Genomic DNA, 21169 nt, shown 5'->3' with positions numbered 1-21169 from the left:
TGATTTACAAAAAAAGTTCTATGGTTCAAAAAAAAATTTTGTTCAATAGAAAAAAGAGGTTGGTAATGTAGGAATTCCACTGTGTCGCATGCCCTTAAAATAAATTTTGTACTAAACATGTACGAGTTGAATTTCTAGTTAAAACAATTAAAATTCAACTTAAAAACATAATTTTCAAGTAAATAATTAAATTTCAGTTAAATAAATCAGTTTTTAATGAAGTAGTTACATTTCCTACTGAGTAGTTGAATTTTTTAACCAAAAAATGATTAATTTTCAACAAAATAGTTTGAAACCTCAACCAAAAACAGTGTAATTTGGAACCAAATAGTTACGATTTTTAACCATAATAATAAAATTGAAACAGTTTAATTTTTAAAGTTAAAATCTGAAAATTCTTAAATTTAACTGAAATATTTGCATTTTTAACCAAAAATATTAATTTTTAAACAAAAAGAATGATTTTCTACCCAAAAATACAACTTTTCTACAAAATGCATGAGTTTTAACGAAATAGTTGAATTTTCAATCAAAGGAGACAAATTTGCAACCTAAGAGTTGAATTTGAACTAGAAAAAAAATGCATTTTTAACAGAATATGGAATAATTACATTTTTAGTGAAAACATTTTTTTTTCATCTTAACTAATGGGCAGTTGAACTTTGAACCAAAAAATTATTGTCCTAAAAAGGATAAATTTTCAACCAAAAATTAAATAATTAAGTTTTAAGTTCAGAAAATGAATGTTGCACCAAAAAAAGACTAATTTTCAACTTAAACAATATCATTCTTCAAACAAAAGTTGAATAATTAAATTGTCAGTCAAAAAATAAATTGAAAAAAAAGAACTTTCAACTATAATTACATGTTTTTTCTTTTTATACAAAGAAAAAAAATTTTCAATCGCAAAACTCTTTTTTCAACCAAAGAAATGAAATTTGAATTAAAATGACGAATCTTCATTTTCAAAAAAATTCATTATCAAAAAAAATTTTATTTGTAAACCAATTAAATTTATTTATAACCTTGAAGATGAATTTTTAACTGAAATGATGAAAATGTAACTGAATTACTTCAATTTTCAACCAATAAGAAGAATTTTTAAATATAGAGATAAAATTTCAAAGAAAAAATAATTTTCTACCAAAAAAGTCGGGTTTTTAACAAAATAAGTGACTTTTTAATTTTAAAAAGACAAATTTACGTTCAAATTGTTAAATTTAGAACTAGAAAGGATTTTCTATAAAAAAAATTATTTTTTTCAAACAAAATACGCGAGTTAAAAAAAAGTTCCGTTCAGTGGAAAAAAATAACTTTCAACCAAACTGATAAATTTTCAACTAAAATGATGAATCTTCAACTGAAATAGTTGAATTTTACACGTACTAAAAAGATAAATTTTCGACCAATAAGATTAACTTTATACAAAAAAGACCAATTTTCCACAAATTACATGAATTTTTGAAAATAATAGTTTTGTTTTTAAATTAAAAATAGATAAATAAGAAATGTAATTCTTAACCAAAAAATCGGATTTTCAGAAAAATAGTAGTTAAATTTTCGGTAAAAAAATTCCTTTTTATGCAAAGAAAAAACAAGTTAAACTGCGATAAGCCATCTGGTGACAGGAATCCGAACTAGAAGGAATTGGTATGCAGGTTACGCATTTGCATTCTAATTTGTGCATAAAGTGTTTTAACGATTTTTTTTTGTAATTTAAAGTATTTATTGGATATTAAAAATAGGTTTTCATCGGTATCAAAGGGTTTCAGATAGAATTTACATTATATAGTGACAAAAATATTTTCCTACAAAAAAAAACAATTATTGTACTATTTATTGTGATTTTAAACAGATTATAAATCTAAATGGACTTGTTTTAAGCAAAAATAACTACGAAGTCAATTTATATTAAATAGTTTCAGTTTTCGGCACCAGGTAGCGAAAGGGTAGACCATTCCCAATACAAAAAATGGTTTTATTCAACCAAAAAAGACGAATTTTCAACATAATAATTTGAATCCTCAACCAAAAGAGATCAATTTGTATCGAAATAGTTTCGATTTTAAACCATAATAATAAAATTAATTTCAACTTTAATTTGTCGAAAATTCTCTATAGGGTACCTTTTCACAGAGACCTGTTTTGAATTAATCGTTGAATTAATTTGACACATCGAGTGCGTATCTACGTTATCGCCCAATCAAATTTGCCATAAACCATAAAACTACCTAGAAATGATTCCTATGAAAAACATTAATTTTGCGATTTATGCAAAACAGCCCGTCGTGAAAAGGTACCCCTCAATCAGTTTTTCCCTGACTTTTTGGAATTATCTAACCTGTAGCAACTCTGTCATTTTAAAAAGTATACTTTTATTGCACTTCAGAATATATTTTTTAATCACGTTAAGTATGATATATGCATATTAGTTCCAACAATAAATGCTTTAAATTCTTTTAAATGCTCTGTTCAACTTTAAATGCTGAGCATATTCTCGAGATAATTCACCCAATATAAATTATTGTACATTTAAAAACTCTACATCCAGGTAACACTTTCTTCTTCTTCATTTAAACACGACAGTATTTACAGTGCAACATAATTCGCGCAAGAAAGATTTGACCCTACATTTATTAGCGAAATATAAACCGAACGAAGAAAAACTCCCGCATGCCTAATTCTCCGTGGATATAACCGAAGTAGATGAAATACGAAAGATATAGATCTTGAATTGACGTGAAACATAATAAAAGGATTCTTAGCACGAAAAATAAAGTAAAAATTGTCATTTGTGGTGGAAATAAAATGGGTGATGCACATGTACTGTTGTTTTCATTTCATTCAATTAAATCAAAGTACATATATATGAATGTATTCAGTTTAAATCAGCCGCCCCCTGTTTCAACCGATGTGTATCCAATAGTAGTTCTCTTTCGATCCGGAAGGGAAATGTCGGCGTCGGCCCAACGAATTCAACAGATGGCGCTACGATCAGTTGGTCTGACTTGTACTGAATTGCATTAGGAAAAAGCAAAAATAATTAAAAATTTGATGCTGTTTTCAAATAAACAGAAAAAAAAAACATTAAAAATAAGAGAACTATCACGAATTATTAAAAAAAGAAGTCATGAAATATCTAATTTAATGTGAATAAAATTTAATTTTGAGATACATTTTGAAAGCAGTTTGAACTTTATATTTCTATGATTTATTTTGCTGATATTATTGATTTTATTATTTGATAAAATTAGTAATGTAGCTAAGGAAAAAAATTAATAATATATAAGACCTCAATGGCAAAAATATTTAAAACATATACATGATCAGAAGAATTAATAAAAAATATATCAGTTATATCCAATATAAATATAATAATTAAAATATGTAAGACTACAACTTAAATTGCATAGTAAAGAATCTTTGTACCTTTAAAACCTTAACAATATCACATTTTGAAGGAAATATTATTTTTAAGTATTGGTAATTGTAGTTAAAATGTTTGAGGGAATAATTTGGTAAAAAGTCAATCACAAGACTGATAAATGAGAAAATGGATTTAATATTATTTAATATAATGTATATATTTATTTTAATTGAACCGAACATCATACATTTATACAGTTCAATAATTCATTTGTTGCTTAATCTTGCAAACTTTTTTCTCGCTGCATTCAACCTCTAATAATTTTATTATCATCAATTTTTACATTATCAAAACATTGGGTACATTAGGGTGTAATTCCTCAGGTGGACTGCTCATCATTTCAGGGATTTTAGAAATATTGATCTTTTTAGGAGATTTTCAATTTCTCTGATCAGTCGACAAATATTTTGAACAGTTTGGACATTTTTAAGAAAGAGTTCTTTCCTTAACTTTGGCATTTTGCAAATTTGCAAAAAAATGCAAATTTAGTATATGAAAAGTGAATTAAATTTTTTACTTGGAAAACGCGCAAGTAAACAAACCGTTTGCTATATTTCGCTTTTTTATTTCAATTTAAAATTAAATAGTTAATTATATTATTGCAAACCACATTTCTAAAATGAACAGACTATAAACTGTCAGGGTACCATTTCACGGAGACCTGTTTTGAATTGATCGTTAAATTAATTCGACACATCGAGTTCGTATCTAGGTTATCAACCAATCAAATTTGCCATAAACCAACAAAGTAGCTAGAAATGTATCTTAGGAAAAATATTAATTCCACGATTAATTCAAAACAGGCCTCCGTGAAAAGGTGCCTTAAAACTATATAAACAAACGTACAGTACTCAAAACGCTTCTATCAAGTTCTCTCTAACCTCCGACCCCCAAATGATGTCAGATTTCAAAAAGTAATTTTCACACACTGCATTGCTTATGGTTTAAAGGTACCTTGTCACGGATGCCTGTTTTGAATTAATCGTGGAATTAATATTTTTCTTAGGATTCGTTTCTAGGTACTTTGTTGGTTTATGGCAAATTTGATTGGCTGATAACCTAGATACGAACTCGATGTGTCAAATTAATTTACCGATCAATTCAAAACAGGTCTCCGTGAAAAGGTACCCTTAGTTGGCATCGTTCATTGCGCCTCTTGCGGAAAAGCTTTGAAATACAAGTTTTCAAAATATTATTTCTAGGGTACCCTTTCGCGGAGGCCTGTTTTGAATTAATCCTGGAATTAATATTTTGCATAAGTTTCATTTATAGTTTTGTTGGTTTATGGCAAATTTGATTGTTTGATAACCTTGATACGAACTTGATGTGTCAAATTAATTCAACGATTAATTCAAATCAGGTTACCGTGAAAAGGTAACCTAATTAAAAGCGTTCCAATTTGTAAACTTTTATATAAAATTTAGAAAATTGAATAATTTTATTAGAAGAGTTTAGAAATTGTATCAATTCAAATTAAAAATTTCAGATGACCATTTTTTTAAATGGACAAAAAATGAAATATTTTCGAATTAGAATTCTGAAAATTCGAAATAACTTTCTTCTGAAGATTATTCTTTTAGTTATAAATTTTATTATTTAGTTGAAAATTTAATAATTGTTTTAAAAAGATATTCATTTTAGTTGCAAATTGTGTGTTTAATTCATATCTGTTTCAGGAAAAATGTCATCTTTCTTGAATAAAAATGTTACTTTTTTGGTTAAAAATTCAACTAGCTAGCGTGAAAATTCAAAAATTTTGTTAAAAAGTCATAATTTTTTCGCTGAAAATTCTACTGTTTAAATATAATATTTGGGTGTTGAAAAATGAACTGAAATATTCTCTGGATGGAAATTAAACTATTATACTATTTTCTTGGAAATTTAACTATTTCGTAAAACATTAAATTTTTGTTTAAAATTTATATTTTGGTGTTTAAAAATGAACTGAAATATTTTCTGTACGAAAGTTCCACTTAAAATGTCATCCTTTTTGGCTAAAAATTGGTCTTTTTAGAGTCGACTGGAATCTTTTTTGGATGAAAACATAACTTTTTTTGTAATTATAAATTCTTCTGCTTTAAGAGAAGTTGCATCTTTTTTTTTTATCAAAATGCAACTATTTTTTGAAAATTTATCTTTTTCACTTGAAGTTCATCTGTTTTAGGAGAAACTTTATTTTTTTTTTAAAATATGCAACTTTTTGGATTTATATTATATTTAGATTTATATTTTTAGTTGAAAATTCCTCTCTTTAATTGAAAGTCAAATTATTTTGTTGAAAATTAATCTTTTTTATTTGAAAATTCAACTACTTGGGTGAAGTTTAAACTACATTGTTAAATTTTTTTTGCTGGAAGGATAATGTTCTTGGTTGAAAATAAGTTTTTAGTGAAAAATACTTTTTGTTGTTGTTTAAAAGTAATTTTTTTAACAGAAAATGTAACCTTTCAATTTTTTAATGGTTGATCTTTTTTAGTCCAAAATTCGCGTTTTTTGGTAAAAATAATAACTTTTTAGTTTGAATTTCATTTTTGCTTGGTAAAAATGCATCAGTTTCGTGGAAAATTAATTTTTGGCTGAAAAGTCTGATTTTTTCTTTGAAAATTCATTTTTTTAGAGAAAATGTGTCTTCTGGCTTGAATATTAATGATTTGAAATAAAAAAGTAGTCAGGAAAAAAATCAGGGAATTTTTTTAAAATGAGTTCGGTTTCGCATTTTTCCGCCAGAGGCGCTACGAGCGATGCAAATTCGAATTCGCGCGTACATGTGTTCCGAGAGTGGGGTCTCCTTATTCTACTTCATGGCCACAGCTTAATTATTACTGTATGTTTTGGTGCAAAGAACAAGTCAACTTTTAAACAAATTAAAAAATGAACTAAGCTACATTTTTTCCAAAAAATTTTTGTGAATTTCTCGCCAACTAATCGCTTTTTAATTATTTTTTTTAACTCTGCAATGTTTATAAAAAAAGTCAGACCAGCTGATCGTGGCGCCATCTGTTGGATTTTTATCAACGCCATTTATTCTCAGGAACGTAATAGAACAAAAAAAGGGGGCGCTGCAAGGGACTGATTTAAATCATCATTTCTATGTATAAATTATATTTATTATTATTATATTCCTTATTACGTTTGGTTCTCTTATTATTTTAAAATTCAATTCACAGAGATCAACTAACAGTGAAGGAGAATTTATTTTCAGGGTTCACGAATTTTTACAATGCCATAAAAAAAAAAAAGAAAAAAAACAATAAGTAATCACACATCAGAGTTTCTTACAAAGAAAACTCTGACCAAAGGACAAACAGACACCTTTCTTCACGCTTTCTCATCTAGACTGCAAAAGTTAGAAAATTTTTCTAATCACGAAATTACAACTGTTTTATCACCATCACAATCGTTGAGCTGCGAACGGCCGAGAATCATAAATCAACGGAATGTTCAGAAGGCAAAGATTTTAAAAGTTTTTATTAAAAAAACTCTGGAGGAGGAGGAGGAGGAAGAGAAGGAGGAGGATGAAGAGGAGGAGGAGGATGAAGAGGAGGAGTAAATCCAGAAAACAGGGAAACTTTTACAGTCTAGAATAAATGTTATGTACTGTACAGAATTGTTTAAACGATCGAGCTTAGGAGCCTTTGTTTTTTTTTAAGTTAAAGAACGTTTTTTGGCGCGTCAACGGGGACGTCCTCAGTAATATCGGTAATTTTTCTTGGTGCGGGCGCAGACTCCACCTTCATTTTCTTACCGCTCAGGAGATTTTTCACATCTTCAAACTCCAGGGTCTCGTATTTTAAAAGTGCTTCCGCCAACATTTTCAGTTCCTTCGGATGTTCCTTCAAGATCGTTTTCGCTCGGTCGTAGGATTCCTAAGACAAAGGAGCATTTCATTGGACCAAAGTTTCAGAAACGTTCGACAGTTTCACAATATATTTAACTGAATTTGAAACGCTTTAAAATGATAAAATTTCAAATAAAAATTAAAAAGACGAAAGAAAACAAAAAATAGAAGGAAGGAGATTTGGTTGGTTGCCTTCTCGTTTTTCTGTCCTATTTATTTTTGTCTGAAAAAAATTTTTCTTTTCAAGGAAAGAATTGTTAACTTTTTTCAAATTTCAAGAAGAAAATTGTTATGGTGGTTGGCCAAATTTGGAGGCTGAATTCTTGGTTTTATTTTCAGGAATTCCGCCCCAAGCTTTAACCAAATACAGGGTGTCTACTCAAATCTTGGAAAAAAATTCCTAACAAATATCTCAAGTTTTTTCCAATTATAATTTTTCGCGAGTTTATTATAAATGTTTTTTTTTAGTTTCTATAAATTAAATTAATATGTCAAGATATTATTAAATATTTTAGCACGAGAAAATTCAAGCAGAAATTTGGATTTCCAAAAAGATAGATAAATGTTTAACCAAATAGTTGAATTTTTAAACAAAAAGATTATTTTCTACCAAGAAAGACGATTTAAAAAAATACATTAATTCTCAATTAAACAGTTGATTTTTTAACAAAAAAATATCAATTTTCAAAAACAAATAGATCATTTTTGACCTAGAATAGATAAGTTTTCAATCAGAAATAGAATAGTTAAATTTTCAGTTAAAAGAATTATTTTTGCACACAAAAAGAATAGATTTATATTTAAAACAAATTTAATTTCACATTTAATCGAGTACTTTTATTTTCAACCAAACAGATGAATTTTCAACTATTTAAATGCAATACTTGAATTTTCAAGTAAAAAAATCAAATAAAATGATTAATTTTTAAACAGGAAGGTTATTTTTCTACCAAGAAAGACGATTTAAAAAAATTATATTAATTCTCCAACAAATAGTTGATTTTTTAACTAAAAAAGATCAACTTTCAAAAATAAATAGCTCATTTTTGACCTAGACAAGATCAGTTCTCAATCAGAAATAGAATAGTTAAATTTTCAGTTATAAAAATTATTTATCCACACAAAAAATAGGTTTATTTTTAAAACAAATTTAATTTCACTTTTAAGCAAGTAGTTTTATTTCAAAGAAAAAATTAATTTTCAACTATTTAAATGCAATACTTGAATTATCAAGGCAAACTTAAATGAATTTTCAAACAAAACGATTAATTTTCAAACAGGAAGATTAATTTTCTACCAAGAAAAATGAGTTTTCAAAATAATACGTTAATTCTCAATCAAGCAGATGATTTGTTAACTAAAAAGATCAATTTTCAAAAACAAATAGCTAAATTCTAACTAGAAAAGTTCAGTTTTCAATCAGAAATAGAATAGGTAAATTTTCAGCAAAAAAAATTATTTTTCCACGCAAAAAAAACCACGGGATTTATATTTAAAACAAACTTAATTTTACTTTTAACCAAGCAGTTTTATTTTCAACCAAAAATAAGTGAATTTTCAACTATTTAAATGCAATACTTCAATTTTCAAGCAAAACAAAAAATGAATTTTCAAACAAAACGATTAATTTTCGAATGGGAAGATTAATTTTCGACCAAGAAAGACGATTAAAAAAAATCTATGTGAATTTTAAACTAAAAAATATCAATTTTTAACCAAATAGTTCAATTTTAAACAAAACTAATGAATTGTCAACTAAAATGATGAATCTTTATCTGGAATAGATGGATTTTAAACAAAAATATACATTTTTGAGGAAAGAGTTTAATTTTGATCGAAGTAGTTTTTTTTTCAACCAATATAATGAATTTTCAGCTGAAATTATGAATATTTAATTACAACCAAATATTTGCATTACCAGATACAAAAAGATAAATCCTCAACCAAATAATTGAATTCTAAAATTATTATGAAAAATATGAATCTTTAACTAGAATCACTGAATTTCCAACAAAAACATGAATTTTCTGTGCAGAAGATTAAATTTTACTACAAGAAGTCAAAAATTTTAACTAATAATAGATCATTTTTCAAACAAATATTTAATAGTTATATTTTTAGTTTAAAAAATTAATTAAAAAAATATATTAGTTGATATTTTGACCAAAGAAGATAACAATTTTTAATAAAAAGTCAATGAAATTTTACCAAAAAGACCAAATTTTCAACAAAATACATGAATTTTTAATCAGACACTTCAATTTTTAAATAAAGCCGATTAATTTTTAGCCAAAAAATGGAAGAGTTAAATTTTCAGTTAGAAAATTCATTTAAAACAAAAAAAAAAACTAATTTTCAACAAAATAATTCATTTGCAACTCAAAATATGAACTTTAAACATATATTATGAATATTCAACAGGAATAATTTAAGGTTTTAGCAAAAAAAATTAATTTTCGAACCGAAAAGAAGAATATTAAACAAAATAATTGAATTTTCAATCAAAAACGATTTTTCAATACAGATGTAACCAAAATTTCAACCAAATTGTTGAATTTTTAACCCAAAAGACCAATTTTCTATACAAAAGATTCAAATTTACTACTCAAAAATATGAATTTTAAATAAAAATGTGAATTTTCAAGCAATTTGTTCAATTTTAAACCAAATAAATGAATTTTTTACCATGAAGATTAATTGTCTAAAAAAAAAAAGATTAATTTTTAACAAAAAAGCTACATTTTCGAATAAAGAGATAAATTTTAAGCCATAACAATTATTGTTCAACCAAAAAAGTTAATTAACAAACAAAAAAAGTAATTTTTTTACCAGAAAGACGAACATTGAACAAAATAGTTGAATTTTCAACCGAAAATTATTTTTTTAGTTGAAAAATCAAAAAAATTGCAACCAAATCGTTGAATTTTCAAGCCAAAAAGTGAAATTTTATAAAAAGCAAGTCGAATTTTCGAACCAAAAATACGAATTTTTAAGAAAAACGTTAATTTTAAAGCAATTTGTTAAATTTCCAACCAAATAAATGAATTTCCTGCCATGTAGATTAATTTTTCACCAAAAACGATACATTTATTTTAAACACAACTTTCAAGTTATATGATGAATCTTGAACTAGCATAATTTAATTTTCAATAAAAAGTATTAACTTTCAAAACAGCAACAAAATTTCAACCAAATTGCTGAATATTAAAAAAATATATATACAAAACATTCGAACTTTCAACACAAAAATATGTATTTTTAAGAAAAATGTTAATTTTGAAGCAATTTTTAAAATTTTCAAGCAAATAGATGAATTTTCTACCATGAAGAAAATTTTCAACATAAAAGTTATATTTTGGAACAAAGAGATAAATTTTCAGTCAAGAAAAATCAATTTTAAACCAAAAAATTAATTTTTCAACAAAATAGTAACATTTAAAAAAAAAAAAATACATTTCAAAGAAATAGATTTTCAAACTAAACTATGAACTTTCAAATTATATAATGAATCTTTAACTGGAATAATTTAATTTTTAGTAAAAAAATAACAAAATTTTCAGCCAAATTGTTAAATGTTCAAGTTGAAAAGACGAATTTTATACAAAACAGTCGAACTTTCTACCAGAAAATATGAATTATTAGCAGAAATGTTAATTTTTTAGCAATTCTTTAGATTTTCAATCAAATAGATGAAATTTCTACCAAGCAGATTAATTTTATATACAAAAAAAAAAAAAACAATTTACACTTTCGAACAAAAAGAGATAAGATTTAAAATTATATGATGATTTTTTAACTGGAATAATTAAATTTTCATTCAAAAAATAAATTCTTTTTTTTTTGCAAAATATGTAGTTAAATTTTCAACCCAAAATCTGAAATTTCAACTTTTAACTTATCTGATGAATCTTCAAGAAGAGTAAAGTAAATTTCCGTTATAGAAATTAATTTTTAAACAAAAAAGACAAATATTGAACAAAATAGTTGAATTTTCAACCAACGACGATTTATCAGACAAGAAATAATGAAAATTTCGACAAAAAAAACTTAATTTTCAACCTAAAAAATTAATATTCAACAAAATAGTTACATTTTTAATAAAAAAAGATGAACTTTCAACTTATATCATGAATCTTTTATTGGAATAATTCAATTTTCAGTAAAAAGTAGCAATTTTCAAACCTGAAAGACAAACATTGAACAAAATAGTTGAATGTTCAATCGAAAACGATATTTCAGTTAAGAAGCAACACAAATTTCAACCAAATTGTTGAATTCTCAAGCCAAAAATTCGAATTTTCTTCCCAAAAATATGATTTTTGTAATCAAAGTGTTAATTTTCCATGAAAAAGATAAATTCTCAAAAAACAAGCTACATATTAGAATAAAGAGATAAATTTTCAGTAAAAAAATTAATTATCTACGAAAAAATTAATTTTCCAACAAACTTGGGATAAAAGTCAAGTCGTATCTTCGAAATTCAATTTATTTGAACATTCAAATTTTCGACCTGACTTTTTACACCATTTTTTTTCTTCAAAAAAAAACAAAAAAAAAACGACTAATTTCATTTAAAAATATAATAATCTAAGGAAATGAAGCAGAGTTGATCTACAGTTGGATTTTCTTTCTACTTCGAAAAATTTCGATGTTTCAAGCGCATTAAAATTCGTTTAAAAAATTCAAACAAATGACCTCACATCTCTTAAATCCTTCCGCCCCTAAAAAAACATCAAAAACGAGAGAAAAAAGGTGTTAAAATTACCTGAAGAAGATTCCGCACTTCGCTCTCGATTAGTTTATTTGATTTATTTCCATTACTAAGAACCCGGAAGCCAAACTTTTCGGACATTCCGAACTTTGTCACCATGTCTTCAGCAATTTTATTTGCCGCCTTTAAAAAAAAAAGAAAGAAAAGAGGGTGATGAGTATTTTTGATTTTAATGTAAAATAAATAGAAATTCCGAAAATTATCTCTGGAGGAGAAGGAAGAGGAAGAAGAGGAGGAGGAGGATGAAGAGAAGGAGGAAGAAGAGGAGGATGAAGAAGAGGAGGAGGAGGAAGAGGAGGAGGAAGAAGAGGAGGAAGAAGAGAAGGAGGAAGAAGAGGAGGAAGAAGAGGAGGAGGAGGAGGAAGAGGGGAATTTTAATAGTTGGAAAAGTTTATTAAAAAGTCTAGTTTACCGTGAAATCGCCGAAAGCACCTAAGGACACTTTGTCTGAACCAAAAATGAGTTCTTCTGCTGCACGGCCACCCATGCAAACATCCATGTTAGCCAACAACTCTGTTTTCGTGTAACTATCCATGTCTTTTTTTGGAAGAAGCGACGTCTGCAAATAAAACAAACAAAAAAAAAACGTATAAAAATTACGAGTTTCTTGAAAATCTGGAATTTATTATTTAGTAGAAAAGAAACACATTCTTTTTTTTGTCTCACGCAATTTTTAAATTAAATTTTCAATAAAATAGATCAAATTTTAACCATGTAGTTGAATTTTAAACAAAAAAGATTCATTTTCTACTAAAAAATACGATTTTTAAACTAAATACATGAATTCTCAACTAAATGGTTGAATTTTTCAATAAAACAGATCAATTTTCAACCACATAGTTGAATTCTAAACTGAAAAAAATCCGCATTCAACAAAAAATGGAATAGTTCCATTTTCAGTTTCAGAAAAAATTTAAAAAATTTACATCGAAATTGTTAAATTTTAAACTAGACAAGGTTAATTTTCAACTCAAGGGCGAATGGTTAAATTTTCAGTTGAAAAAATTAACTTTCAACCAAAATGATGAATCTTTAACTGGAACAGTTAAATTTTGTACCTACAAAAAATATTAATTTTTAAGCAATAAAATTAATTTTCTACACATTACATCAATTTTTGAAAAAATACTTTAATTTTTAAATTTAAAATAATAATTTTCAACAAAATACTTGAATTTTCATTTAGAAAAAAGATAAAATTCCAAGCAAAAAATAGAATAGTTGAATTTCCTGTTAAAAATGTAATTCTTAACCAAGAAAAATCGTATTTTTAGAAAATAGTAAAATTTCCGGTAAAAAAAATTCCTTTTCATCCAAAGAAAAAAAGTTTTCAATAAAATAGCTCATTTTTCAAATAAAGAGATTAATTTTCTACCAAAAAATACAATTTTAAATTAGATTTTTTTTTAAACAGAATATGAAATAATTGGATTTTTAGTAACAAAAATTAACGTTCAACTTAACTTACAGTTTTCGGTAAAAAAATTCTTTCCATCCAAAAATAAGAAATTTTTCAACCGAATAAATAAATTTTTGATGAAAATTATAAATATTTAACAACAAAAATTGAATTTTTAACGAAAGAGTTTATTTTTCAATTAATTAAATTTATTTCCTACCTAAAAGGTGAATTTTCAACCAAGAAGAAGAATGTTTAAATTATGAGATTAAACTTAAAAGACAAAAATTATTTTCTACCAAAAAGATTTTTATTTTTTAAACAAAATACGCGAATTTACAATGAAAGAAATGAATTTTCAATTTAAAATGACAAATTTACATCCAAATTGTTAAATTTTTAACTAAAATCGGTATATTTTCAACTCAAAGTGGAACAGTTAAATTTTCAGTTGAAAAAATTAACTTTTAACCAAACAGATCAATTTTCAACTAAAATGCTGAATTTTCAACTGGAATAGTTGAATGTTATACCTACCAAAAAAGATGAATTTCCAATCAATAAGATTAACTTTTTTACAGAAAAAGATCAATTTTCCACAAAGTACACGAATTTTTGAAAAAATAGTTTAATTTTTGAATAAAAAAATATCAATTTGCAAACAAATATTTGGAATTTTTATCCGAAAAAGCTCAAATTTGAATCAAAAATAAAAAAGTAGAATTTTCCGTTAAAATTCCGTTCATTATTCAACGAAAGAAATTAATTTTGAATTAAAATGATGAATATTCGATAAAAAAAAAAATAATTTTGAACAAAAAAGTTTATTTTTCAATCAAGTAAATTTATTTCTAACGTAAAAGATAAACTTTTTTAAAAAACTGTCTAAAAATAAAAACGATAATTATTTTCACTCATTTGCCCTGAAACTCTAGACAAAGTAGAAGAAATCAATTCTGCAAATTGACAAAAATTACAAAAATAATAAAAGCCGACGATAATTTCAAACTAAATTTATATTTTCTATTTAAAAGTAGGTCAGCTTCAATATCACATGATAAAAATAAACAATAATTTTCAAAAGTTTTTCAAAAAATAGTGATAAATGATTAAAATTTCAAAGATACAATAAAACTGATAAAACAAATATATAAATATATAATATAATAATAAATAAAATAAAATAAAATAAAATAAAAATTAAATAATTAAAATTAGACAAGACTCACGTGGCCTAAACTTTGTCCCGCGGGGAGAATCGTCACTTTGTAAAGATTATGAGCGTTCTTGGTGTGAAAAGCAACAAGCGCATGTCCACTTTCATGGTAGGCAACAATACGGTTAATTTCCTCGTCCATTGCTCTTTTTCTTCCCGGTCCCATAATTATTTTTTGCTTCGCGTAGTCCATGTGGGTCATCGTGACTCGATCGGCTCCCACCAGCGCTGCCCGCAGAGCTGCTTGATTTACCTGAAAGTACCCAATTTACCATTTCAGAATTGGCTCTTAAAAAATTTTCATTTTCAAAATTGAGCTCACACGGACAGTCCAAAAGTGCTTTTCAAACATTTTTCCCCCTTCAAAATAAACATTAGAAAGAATAATTTTGTTACAAAATCTCTTTCCTTTTTTGTGAGTAAATTATTCTAAAATTGGTCTATTTGTTTTAATTAATATTAATATTTAATACTTGTTCCTATTTAAGAGGTCAAAGAAAATCTGAAAATTTTCAGAAAAATCCTCTACTATTTAGCATTAATATAACAGAATAAACAATTATGTTTGTTAAGTTGAAAAAAATCGGAAAAACCGCATACTGGGTGTATAACACCCAGCGAATTATTTGAGATTTAACAAAACTTACCAAATTCAAGAAAATGGAACATATGGCGCCAGATTAACAAATGACATGAAACCCTATTTTTCTATGTCATTTTTACATAATTTTTATACGCAGTTTAAGATCAATAAAATCGTTTCATCACGCAAAGCACGGTGTTTCATTTTTTATTGAATTGAAGCTATTATTTTTCAGAATAAATACCCTTTTTGTGGTACAAACACTATAAGACTAATTTTATTTTTCAATCGTCGTATCTCGGAAGTATTCAAATAAAATTTTAAGTAAAAATATCAAAAACTTGAGAAGTTATGAGTGAAAGAAGTCATTTAAAAAATTTTTTTAACTACTTTAAATTTCAAAAACTGTTATGAAACCTTTTTCTCCTTAAACTAGATAGATTAAACAGCATTAACTGATTTTCATGTAAAAAAAAACTATCTAATACCGTCGGCACAGCACACGTTTGAATACCCTTGGGTACCCAACACCCAGGATGCTCTTTATGTAATTTTAAGGGTTAAACATCTAATTATTAGTAGAAAGTAATGCTGTATGTATTAAAAATAATTTTTAGTTAAAAAACTGAAAAAAAAAAACACAAAAACGCCTTTTTTATTTCTCATCTATATATTATTGTTTGAAAAAAACGCATTTACTTTTTGGTGGATTCAAAGAAATTTGAAGGCGATTTAGAATAAAAATCATGAATAAAAATTCCTTGCCAATTCCAAGTTTTCAAACAATGGTTTTATTAATATGTAAAATTAGATAACTATTTTTCATTTCCGAAAGAAAATCATGAGTTTGATTTACAAAGGTTTTAAATAAATAATAAAAAAATAATGATTCAATTTTCGAATTTGTTACTAAAGTCCATGAATTTGAAAAAGAATAAAAACAAATTTTCATTTTATCTTTTTATGCTTGAAATTCAGTGTATACTTAAGTAAAATTAATGTGGACACTATTATTAAATTCAATTTGAATTGCTTCAAACTATTTACTTTTCAAGTTAAAATATTGAATTTTCAACAATATGGATGAATTTTTAATCAAATAGATGAATTTTCAAATAACAAAAAATGCACTTTCTACCAAAAATAAATTTTTAACAAAGAAGTCAAACTATCATCCAAAAGGTTTAATTTTTAATTGAAATACAAAATTTTTGACTAAAGTGATGAATATTTAACTGGAATACTTGAATTTTATCAACGAAAAAGAAGATTTAAAAAAAAAAGAAAATTAATTTTTAATAAAAAAATACGATTTTTCAATAAAATACATAAATTTTCAACAAAATAGTTGAATTTTTAACTAAAAAGGATAAATTTGGAACAAAAAAATGGAATTTTGAACTAAAAAAGATAAATTTTCACCCAAAAATGATATTCATGATGTTCAAAAAAAAAAAAAAATAATATTCAACTAAGAAACACAATTTTTCATCCAAGTATTTAAAGATTGGAATAAAAAAAGGAAAAATTCATCCAAAAATGGAATAGTTAATTTTTCAGTTTAAAAAATTAATTATAAAAAAAAAGAGTTTCAAACAAAATATTTAAATTTTCAACTAAAGTGATCAATTATCAACAGAACTGATGAATCTTCAACTGGAATAATTAAATTTTCAACTAAAACTACGAATCTTTGATTGAAATAATTAAATTTTCAAGTGAAAAGAATAAATTCTCAACCAGAAAAATTAGTTTCTACCAAAAAAAGAGTTTCCACCAAAAAAAAATCGAATTTTCAACAAAATAGTTAAATTCAGAAATCTCAAGCTACTTTTAAAAATGAAAAAACATTGTTATGAAATTTTAACATACGAATTAAAAAAATTTGCAGAAAATTTGTAGGACCTTTGCGTGGTTTTAGAAATTAATGAGAATACAATACAATAAAAACTTCGTTAAAATATATAAATTTTCAAATAAAAAAGATAAATTTACGAACAAAAAAGCATAGTCAATTTGCAATTCAAAAAGTAAATTTTAAATACCAAAAAACGAGCTTTCAGCCCAATTAATTAATTTTCAACTAAAAAGAAACGAATTTTCAACCAAAGAAATTAATTTTTAATCACAATGATGAATTTTCAACCAGAAATATGAATTTTTTGCCAAATAGTGCAATTTTCAACCCTATCAAAAAAGGCAAAATTTCAACAACAAAATTGAATAGTAAAACGTGAATTTTCAACTAAAATGATGAATCTTCAACTTCAAAATTTAATTTTCATCCAAACACATGAATTTTCAACTAAAAAGATCAATTTTCTACAAAGAATGAAATAGTTAAATTTTCAGTTAGTAAAATAAATATCCAACCAAAAAAGAAACGAATTTTCAACAAATAGTTGAATTTTCACCTAAAATAGATACAATTTCAAATAAAAATAGGATAGTTAAATTTTCCGTAAAAAAAATTCTATAAAGTAAAGTAAATTTCCAACAAAATAGTATAAATTTCAATCAAGAAGATTAAATTTCATTCGAAAAATTGTACATTTTCCATAAAAAATTGGACAGTTTAATTTAAAAAAATAATTCTAAACAGGGAAAAACTAACTTTCAACCTAAAAGATGAATTTTCTAAAAACAAAAGAAAAATTTTTTTCAACTAATGAGAGTACTGTTTTACCCAAAAAGACAGATTTGTAACAAATAGTTGAATTTTCACCTGATACAGTTAAATTTTCAACTAAAAATAGAATAATTAAATTTTCAGTAAAAAAAATCATTTTTAATAAAATCAAAGTTAATTTTTAACAAAATAATATCATTTTTAATTAAGAATATTACATTTCTATGGAAAAAATGTAAAATTTCGACAAAAAATCGGACAATTACATTTTTAGTTTAAAAAAATTCTAAATAGGAAAAAAACTAATTTTAAACCCAAAAGATGAATTTTCTATTACAAGAATTTTTTTTCAATCAAAGAAATTAATTCTTCATAAAAAATAGAATAGTTAAATTTTCTACAAAACATATAATTTTTAAAGAAAAAGATTACATATCTATGAAAATAGGTACATTTTGAATAAACAAAAAATAAAATAATTAAATTTTCAGTTTTTAAAATAAATTTGTAACCAAAAAAGAAATTAATTTTCAACAAAATAGTTCAATTTTTAGACAAAGAAATTAATTTATAACTAGAAAGATGAAGTTTCAACTAATGATAGTACTCTTCTACCAAAAGACAAGTTTTCAACTAAAAATAGGATAATTAAATTTTCAGGTATATTAATTTTCTACCAAATATTTGAATTTTTTAAAGAAATTTTCGACCAAAAAGATATAAACATGTACGAGTGGAATTTTCCGTGAAAACAATTAATATGCATCTAGAAGACATAATTTTCAACTAAACAATTAAATTTTGAACAAGCAGAAAAGTTTTTCAATTAAAATGATTACACATCAACCAAATAAATCAATTTTAAACAAAGTAGTTCCATATTTAACTGAATAGTTGATTTTTTTAACCAAAAAAAAAGATGAATTGTTAACGAAAAACGTGTTATTTGATATCTCAACAAAAAAGCATTTTAATTTTATACTAAAAATAGTTTGACTCATCCAAAAAAGATTAATTTTCAACCACATAGTTGCGATTTTTAACCAAAATAATTATATTAACTTCAACTTGGAATTACCCTGCTTAAAGTGCATCATGGGTCTCACATACCCCAAGCAATTTTCAACCTCTTATAAACCATAATTAATTCGAAAAAATTGAGCAAGTGTCGCCATCTAACTCTAGTTGGAGAAACTAACTGTAAATAAAGTCTTTTAGCATACTGCGTCAAGCGTCAGTCTACTAGCAGCAGCTGCTGAAAATGGAGGTAAGAAAATCATGGGGTCTTTTACACCCAGTGTGGACTTATTAAGTGAAAAAGTAATTTTAGAGAAATTTTTTTTGAAATTTTATCGACTTTCGTTTACTTTCTAACGTAAGTATATCATATGAAGTGAAATTATTATATTTTTCGATTATTTCATACTTTTTTTCTTTGTAGATGGCTTATAACTTACGGCAGCGAGTCATGCGAGAGCAGACTGTGAATGTCTTGAATAAAATATAATTGTTAAAATATAGTTATATATATATATATATCTTTTTCAATTTCTTATATTTTTATAGTATTACATGTCAAAGTTCTTGAATTTTTATAATAATAGAACGATTTAAAAGCAAAACATCTAATTCATCATTTTATCATAAAATTGACTTTTCAACCGTGCAAATAAATATCTTTCTTGAAAGCACCCACGTTGCAATATTTTTTTATGAAAGTACACTATTTCAAAAATGTATAGTCATAAATTTTCAGTTTAAAAAAATTAAAATTGCGTGAGTTATGCATTTTAAAGTAAAAAACCCCATTTTTCAAGTTTTTTTGTTTAATTATTTTTTTTAACAAACTTAAAATAAATAAATGGCTATAAAATCATTTCTACCTTATAAAAAATACCTTAAACTATATCAGATAATTATATTGTGACAAAATATTCAATAGGGGTTAAACAATACATGATTAAATATGTTGGGGTGTTTAACACCCACGGTGCACTTTACCGTGATTTTTACCATCTATGCACTTTGAGGGTTAAGAAAATATGTTTATTACACTCTAGAATCTTTTTTTTTTTGTGATAAATATAGAGTATTAATTATGATAAATTTATATTAGTTCCAACAATAAATGCTTTAAATTCTCTTAAATGCTCTGTAAATGCTCGCTTAAAACTTAAATGTAAAAAATGTATTAAGGAATCGTACCATATTTGAAATATCTGCTCCAGTGAAACCAATCGTCGCTTTCGACAACTTTTCGACGTCGAGATCTCGATGGATAATTTTTGTAAGATAGAGATTGAAAATGTCCTTTCGGCCCATAAAATCCGGCCTGTTAATGTCGATTTGAACATCGAAGCGTCCAGGTCGCAGCAAAGCTGGATCCAACTGCTTGGGCCGATTTGTCGCGCCCAAAACGATCACGCCTTCGTTTTGGTGGAAACTGCAATTATTATAGTTGGTCAGGACAAATTTGACTATGGATTTCAGGATTCTTGATCAAGAAAAATATAAGGTCTTACCCGTCCATCTCGGAGAGGAGTTGATTTATGGTTTGATTCGCGTAAGGATGTAGGACGGAATTTGTGCGACGTGAACCAACTGAGTCAATTTCGTCAAGGAAAATAACACATGGCGCTCTTTCTTTTGCTGCCTCTAAAGAATTATTAGTTATTAATATACCAGCGCCACCTACGCCAGAAATCTCTTCCCTTACCCTGCTGGAAGTCAAAAGATAGATGCTATCTTTTTGAATCATTTTTAATCTTTACGATAGAAAGAGATAGAAAAAATGCATCCCATACTATCTATTTGTCAATAGAAATTCACTTATCTGTTCATGTCAATCTTTTTTTCTATCCCGTTGTCAATCTAAATTCAAGTTTATCTTTTTCAATCCTCTCATTTCTATCTTATCCAATACTTTATCTATATATTTCAATGTTTCTCTATCCCGTTTTCAATATAAATTCAAGCTTATCTTTTCCAATCCTCTATTTTTTATCCTTAATCCTTTTCTATCCTGTTGTCATTCTAAATTCAAGTTTACCTTTTTCAATCTTATCCAATCCTTTATCTATTTATTTCAATATTTTTCTATCCCGTTTTCAATCTAAATTCAAGTTTATCTTTTTTAATACAATCTGCTCTATCACATCCCATCATTTAAATATCAAAGTCAATCTTTTTCTATCCCGTTGTCAATCAAAATTCAATCTTATCCTTTTCAATCCTCTCTTTTCTATCTTTAATCTTTTTCTATTCCGTTGCCAATCTAAATTCGAGTTTACCTTTTTCAATCCTCTA

The 21169-nt window shown here is 25.6% G+C and overlaps 1 protein-coding gene across 2 annotated transcripts in view; it reads right to left on the bottom strand.

Annotated features, from left to right (window-relative positions):
- Positions 1-7059: 7059 nt before the first annotated feature.
- LOC117167444 (ATP-dependent zinc metalloprotease YME1L) overlaps positions 7060-21169 on the bottom strand; it is a 46918-nt gene continuing 32808 nt past the window's right edge. For both annotated transcript variants that reach the window (XM_033352395.1, XM_033352402.1), the window contains exons 6-11: positions 20386-20518; positions 20069-20306; positions 14665-14904; positions 12449-12595; positions 12031-12159; positions 7060-7293 (exon numbers count right to left, since the gene is read on the bottom strand). In XM_033352395.1, coding sequence (XP_033208286.1) covers positions 7078-7293; positions 12031-12159; positions 12449-12595; positions 14665-14904; positions 20069-20306; positions 20386-20518 — 1103 coding nt within the window. In that variant the 3' untranslated portion in view covers positions 7060-7077. The remainder of the gene's footprint in view (positions 7294-12030; positions 12160-12448; positions 12596-14664; positions 14905-20068; positions 20307-20385; positions 20519-21169) is intronic.

This window comes from Belonocnema kinseyi, chromosome 1 (assembly GCF_010883055.1).
Source record: "Belonocnema kinseyi isolate 2016_QV_RU_SX_M_011 chromosome 1, B_treatae_v1, whole genome shotgun sequence".
Lineage (NCBI taxonomy): Eukaryota > Metazoa > Arthropoda > Insecta > Hymenoptera > Cynipidae > Belonocnema > Belonocnema kinseyi.
The sequence above is the reverse complement of the archived record's forward strand: the minus strand, read 5'-3'. Positions and strand labels throughout refer to the sequence as shown.